At 52.7% G+C, this 6918-nt stretch overlaps 1 protein-coding gene across 1 annotated transcript in view; it reads right to left on the minus strand.

Annotated features, from left to right (window-relative positions):
* Cerk (ceramide kinase) overlaps window positions 1-6645 on the minus strand; it is a 43627-nt gene extending 36982 nt beyond the window's left edge. The window contains exon 1 of the mRNA XM_057791579.1: window positions 6011-6645. Coding sequence (XP_057647562.1) covers window positions 6011-6152 — 142 coding nt within the window. The 5' untranslated portion in view covers window positions 6153-6645. The remainder of the gene's footprint in view (window positions 1-6010) is intronic.
* Window positions 6646-6918: the final 273 nt, after the last annotated feature.

Below are 6918 nucleotides of genomic sequence, written 5' to 3' on the forward strand. Positions count from 1 at the left end.
TTTTTGGAGACAAGATCTCACTATGTAACCCAGGTGGCTCTGAACTCATGTCCTCCTGACTCCATCTCTTAAGTGCTGGGATTATAGGTGTGCATTTCCATTCCTGGTTACACTTTCCTTCCAATTTCATTTTGTTTTGAAAGAGAGACTCACTGTATTGTCCAAATTCGTCCCGGTGGTCATCCCCTCCCCTCCCAAGTGCTAGGATTATAGATATGTACCTGATTATGAATATGAGACCTGACTTTAATTTTCACAGATGCTTAAAACTTTTTCAAACTTTTTAAGCTTTGCCATCATATTTGTTGCGGGCACACACACATACACACATTGTTTTCTTAGTTTTGATATCTTACAGAAGTTTTTTGTTTGTATGTTTGGTTGGTTTTTCAAGACAGGGTTTCTCTGTGTGTAGCCCTGGCTGTCCTGGAACTCACTCTGTAGACCAGGCTGGCCTCAAACTCAGAGATTCACCTGACTCTGCCTCCCACGTACTGAGATTAAAGGTGTGTACCACCGTTGCCTGACATCTTACAGACGTCTTACAATGTTCATGTAGTCACATAGTTTAGCCTTTCCTGTTTCCATTTAGGCTAGGAAGGCCTGTCCCATCCAGAGCATCTTGGGTTTCTTGTAAGAGTTTGCTTTATACAATCATCTGAATCCCTCTTACTGACTTTAAGAAACTTCCTCCAAATAGTCATTTACAGGGTATTAGAGACCCCAACATGGTTCATGCCTCTACTTCCAGAATTTGGGAGGCTGAGGGCTGTAAAGTAAGACCCAGTCTCAAAACAGCAACAACGAAAGTGTGGTAGTGACTTTTCACATAATAAAACAAACAAATAAAAAAAAAAAACATATCTTGACACAGTCCTTTTCCTACATCTGGCTTGATCTTGCTTGTTCCTTTAAAGTCGCACACAAGAGAAAGGAAAGCAGATGACCCCAAAGGATCCCAGAATCCTTACTCACACAGCCAAAGACAGAAACAAGTCCAAGAAGTCAGCAACGTATAAACTATGTGTGTGCATGCATGTGAACACACACACACACACACACACACAAACTATTTAAGCCAAAAGAAGTATTCACAGTTATGGAACCAGGCAGTGGTGGTGTACGCCTTTAATCCCAGCACTCGGGAGGTAGAGGCAGGCAGATCTTTGTGAGTTCGAGGCCAGCCTGGTCTACAAAGTGAGTTTCAGTACAGCCAGGATTGCTACACAGAGAAACCCTGTCTTGAAAAAAACAAAAATAAAGCCGGGCAGTGGTGGTGCACGCCTTTAATCCCAGCACTTAAGGAGGCAGAGGTAGGTGGATCTCTGTGAGTTCGAGGCCAGCCTGGTCTACAAGAGTTAGTGCCAGAACAGGCCCCAAAGCTACAGAGAAACCCTGTCTCGAAAAACCATAATAATAATAATTAATAATAATAATAATAAATTAGTTAATTAATTAAATGAAAAATAAAACCAGTAAGGAGAGATGGGAGCCCTCAGGTGCAGAGTTGAGCTGTGTGTGGTTGTGTTTCTATGAACCACTTGCAGAGTGAAAGCCATCCTTTGGAGACAGCTGGGCAGAGATCTAGCTCAGAACAGCACAGGGGGAGGGAGAGGTTCTGGGCTGCGGCTCCTGTGCCCTATCTTGGCTGTGTTTACACAGGTGCAGAGTTATCAAAACACGTCGAACTGTGCCCTTAAAATATGAGGATTTTATTGCAGGAGAGGCAGATCTTGGGGAAGCTGCTCTTTTAGAAAATGCCCTTGTTTCACAACAGCGAGATAATATGGAAAACAGGCTGCAGTTATTTACCTCGCTCCCCCCCCCATCTCGTGCGTATTTGCGTACGCAATCACACCGAGCATGAAGTGCTTTGTATGTGTGATACTAATTTTCCTGCTTTCTAGATTTTTTTAAAAGATTTATTTTTTTCTTTCAAAATTATGTCTGTGTGTGGGAGAATCAGTGCAGCTGAGTACAGGCGCCCGCTGAAGCTAGAAGCACTGGATCCCGCTGGCGCTGTGGTTACAGGTGCTTGTGAGCTATCTAGATGTGGGTTCTAGGAATCAAACTCAGGTGCCCTGCAAGAGCAGCACACGCTCCTAACTACTGAGCCGCTCCTAACTACTGAGCCGTGTCTCCAGTCCCAGCTTTCAAGGTTTTACTAAATCAGCACATTTTTTTCCCAAGGGGGAGCTGGTGACCCATCCGAGGGCCTGGTATCTGCTAGGCAAGCACTCCACAGTCCCATGACTTATTTTTGTAAGCTTGTTCATGATGGTGGTGATGAGGATGTAGGCAAAGACAGCAGTGAGTTGCCCATGAACTCACTGCCAGCTTTGTGGCACCCAAGTGGAGGCTGGTAGAGGCTGGTAGGAGATAAGGGAGGTTTTCCCCGCAAAGGGGGACCCTAGGCAGTGGTCCCAGGGCAGTGGCCCCAATGTCACCCTTGAGCTCTCAGCACACACAGACACAGACCCTACAAATGCAGACTTGACAGTGTGCCTTACTGCATCCCGTGGGGGAGGGGAAGCCCAGACATCACTCCAGGCTGCCTCAAGTTCAACTAGTGACCCACTTAGAGAAGCCCCCCCCCCGCCATTTCCTGTTTTTAGTCTGCCCCACTTCCGTTCAGGCTGCGATCTGGAGAAGCGCTTGCTGGCTCAGCTTCCTCCCATGCGATCTCCCCCTCCCAAGATTGAGTCCTTATCTCTGTTGCTGGGCACTTGGCAGCGCGCTGCCTGACACCCGCCCCAGAAAGAGTGTGTGCCTGGGTTCAGAGGCTGCTCCTGCTGTGCACCAGGCACCCAGGGAACAACCTTCCAGTTCTCATGTCTAAAACAGGAGAGAATGAAGGAATAAACGAAAAAGCTCAGCTGGGCGCATGGCGTCCCTGAGGGCTATCCTCGAGTTCCGGGGCTGCCAGCCTCTCAAGGATCCTACAATCTGTTTTTGCACAATCCTTTGCCCACGGTTCCCAGCCCAGGCAATTCAGGTGTGTCCAGACACACCTGGGGGAGTGGCAGGTTGGAAGTGCCACTGGCTAACTGAATTAAATGTGCCATGACCTGCTCATAGCCCTGCTCTCCACAGGCTTCAAGCTCACCTTACTCTATAAAGCAGGCCTAATTCTTTGGGGGTTAAAAACCGGAAGGGGAGGTGTTGGGAGGAGGCATCTTGGCTCTCCCCTTCTCGCTCCTAAACTTGACTTTGCCAACTTGTTTTTCTATTCACATGGAGGTGGAGAGTACCAGGGAAGGGGAAGTGAGCAGGGTACTTTCTGGGGCAGGCTACCAACTGGTCCCTCACAGCCAGTCCTAGAAAGGACAGGGCTGCTGAACTGCTTTCAGAAGGCTCTGGATGAACCTACACAAAAGTCGCCACACACTTCACAGGGATGACGCAATACTAACTCCACAGAGCTGGCCAGCTGGGGAAGCCACCTGCCAGCAAAAACAAAGTCGGCTAAAAGTAGCTGCTGCCAGCAAACCAAACCTAGAATGTGGGCACTAAAAACCACAACTGTGCCAACGTTGACAACAGGCAATGGAGGATGTCCCACCCCACAGCTCATGGAGGGAGGCGGGCCCTGTCCGTGCCTTGTGCCTTCGTGGCCTCCCAGGCCCAAAAGAGGCAGGGCTGTCTTGTGGAATTGAGTTTGCTCAGCTTCAAGTCCCAGCTGGGCCAGTAGAACTCCTCCACCTTGGAGGCCATTTGGTATGCATGGCACAGAGAAGGGACCAGCAGCTCCCACACACCAAGCCACGCAACGCCACAGCATTCTTATCTGAGCCTAGACTCTAGGCCCCGGAGGGTTACCTGGAATTCAGGACAGTGGTAAAGTCAGAGAACAAGAAAGAAGTGGCTCTGAGAGGCAGCGCCAGGGGCACATAGGAAGACTTCAGGGTAAGAATGTCCCAGGCACTGGGCCACAGAAAGGGACTCAGAAGACAATGCTGCTTTAATCCCAAGGCCAGAAGCCAGGTTAGTCACCAATCTGAGGTCACCTTAGCCCTACCTACCTTCAGCTAAGTCTGCAGAGCCTTGCGGCACAACGTCAGAGTACTTAGAGCCTCAGCTACCCACAGGATACCAAAAAGCCATTCTGGGTTGAATGAGTGAATGAATGATTGACACCCCAAACTCAGAATGTCCAGCAGGGAGTCCTGACTCCCACTACTCGCACTCTCAACGATTTATTAATAGAAAAATTCATGCTTCTCCCACAGGTACCTTTGCAAAGTGATAGGCAATTCCCCTATACTTAACCCTGTCCACCTCCTCCATCTCCACCTAGACTGGGTCCACTGCCCTTCCACTCTGCTCTGTCTCTCCTCTCTTTGTCCTCCCAGAAGAGATCACCAAGTCTTTGTAAAAAGTTAAGCTGGGGGCTGGAGAGATGGCTCAGAGGTTAAGAGCATTGCCTGCTCTTCCAAAGGTCCTGAGTTCAATTCCCAGCAACCACATGGTGGCTCACAACCATCTGTAATGATATCTGGCGCCCTCTTCTGGCCAGCAGGCATACACACAGAATATTGTATACATAATAAATAAATATTAAAAAAAAAAAGTTAAGCTGGATCCCGCCTTACAGGGGTTCCCTTTACCCCCACAATAAAGGCCAGTGCTCACCTCAGCCTGCCAGGCCACAGGAGTCCTAGACCCTATTCTTCAGCTGTTCTCCCCTCCACCTTGACCCTGACACACCCAAGTCTTAAGGTTCTTCCTGCCTCCTTCAGCCCCCCTCCCCCACCCGGTACATCAGCACTCAGTCTCTCCAGGTTTCTCTGGGCAAATGCCACCATGTAAGTGAGGCCTGCTCAGCCCACCCTGTACAGGTCAGAGACTATCCTCAAGGCCTAATCTCAGAGGCTCTTCTCAGGATCCAAGTCTATCAGACACATCTGTCCCCATGTGTCCCTCTGTGCCTCCTTAAACGGAAAATGCCCCCTCCCCATTGCACCAGAGACTTCATATGTGCTGAGCCCAGGCTAAGATCCCTAGGCCCATCCTTAGCAGGCAGGGTACACAAGGAAGCTTGCAGGACATGTTTGTTGTTTGTTGGTAGAGCCTGTGTTTAGCAAACCCCAGGCTTTGGATTCCATCCTTCCCAGCAAAGAAAAAGGGGAGAAAACAAACTAAAGTGGCACATTCTGTGATCTCAGTCTGAGGTTGACCTGAACCATATAAGGAAAACCAAAAACAAACAAAAAGCAATGAATGAATAAAACTGAATACAGCCACAAGTCCACCCCTGGGTGCCCCCACCCCTGGTGCCCACACACAATCTTTTGTAATCCTCCATTTAAGGCGGACTGAATGACATCTTTATAAACCTCTGCCAATCCCTAGGTCACCAAACAGACCTGGAGAGAGAGGTTCCAGTGTCCTTGTACCACCATCTCAGCCACTGCGGGTGGGTTGCATCTTTTTCATGTTTACCTAAGCTACTCTCCTATCAGTCCTGAGGGCCTCTGAGCAGGGTGCATACCCCAACAGAAAGTCAGAGCCCCTTGCTCAACTATCTAATCACAGGAAGTCCCTATCAGGGCATCTCTGGGCTTCTCCTGTACTTAGGTTCACTGTATTAGAGGAAGGGGGGTAAGACACTAGTCCTGTCCAGGTGTGACTGAGCATCCCGACGACAGCACCAGCAACAGACTTCCCGTGGGATCCCGCGGATGCGCTGGGGTTTGCGGACGCCCGCTCTTCCCCTCCCCCTCCAGCACCTCCAGAGGCTTTGTCATCCCAGTTCCTGGAATGTCTGGGCCCTCAGCGCCGGGACGGTTCCCCGCCAGCGGCCACCGCGGAATCCTCAGACCGCTCGGCACCAGGGCCCTGCACCTCGGAACCCCCGCGCTTCGGGTGCCCTGGCCGCCTCTCCCGGTGCCCCAGGTCTCCTCCTCCCTCTCATGTCCACCCAACCCCGGCCTTCCCGAATCGCTCCGGCTGCGCAGGCCCCGGAGTGGATGCAGCGCCGGCCCCACCAGCCCCGGACCGCCACACTCACCAGCATCGGGCGCGGAGGGCTCGGTCCCCGGGCTCCGCCACCAGCGTAGGAGCGCCCGCGCGGGCTCCAGGCTGACTGCGCAGCGCTCCTGCTTCACCCACAGCACCGACTGCAGCGGCTCCGCCGCCCCCATCGCGCCCATCGCCGCCGGCGCGGCCTCGTCCGCCGGGCGCGGGGCGCGCGGACGCCGGGGGGCGCGGGACCGTTAGCGGCCCCTGCAGTCAGCCCGGCGGTGTCGCGGGGAGGCGGCGCTGCGTCACCCGGTACGCAGAGAGGGCGGCGGAGACCCGGGGCGGGGTGTGGGGAACCCGGGAGGAGGCGACCAGGGTGAGGACGCGAGACGCTGGACTTGGGAACAGAGAAGGAACAGGAGCCTAAGTTGGGGAGTAGAGGAGGGCGAAGAAACGTGAGGGGTCAGAGGAGGGGACTGAGGGGCCTGGGTGTGGGGAGGGCGGTCGAAGCTGCCGGGTGCGCTGAAAGTCGCGAGGCTGTGGCTCTCGCTGCTCCTGGGCGCTGCTGGGTCTGTACGCGCGACGGGCGGGGGAGGGCTGTATTGACAGGCGGAGTCCCCAGCAGCGCAGAATTACTGTCCAGGAGGTCGTGTGCTGGCGGTGGGAGGCCTTGGAATTGCGCCCACGAGCGATGTGACCTTGGGCATCCGTCTCTTTTTAGGTCCTGGTCTCCTGGCGGCTGGGAAGAGTCCTGCAGGCTGGCCCCAGCAGGCAAGGGAAGGCGAGAGGACAAGGAGTAAGAGGGCTACCTTCCAAGGGCGCGGAAGCTGAATCTGTGGATGGATGTGGGACAGAGGATGGAGTCTTCGTGTCAGTCACCTGACTCTTCCCTCCCTAACAGGCCCAAGGAACCGGAGTTGCTATTCTTGATACAGCTTAACATGGGACAAGCTGCCT

The sequence above is a fragment of the Chionomys nivalis genome, chromosome 17, assembly GCF_950005125.1.
Source record: "Chionomys nivalis chromosome 17, mChiNiv1.1, whole genome shotgun sequence".
NCBI classification, from domain to species: domain Eukaryota; kingdom Metazoa; phylum Chordata; class Mammalia; order Rodentia; family Cricetidae; genus Chionomys; species Chionomys nivalis.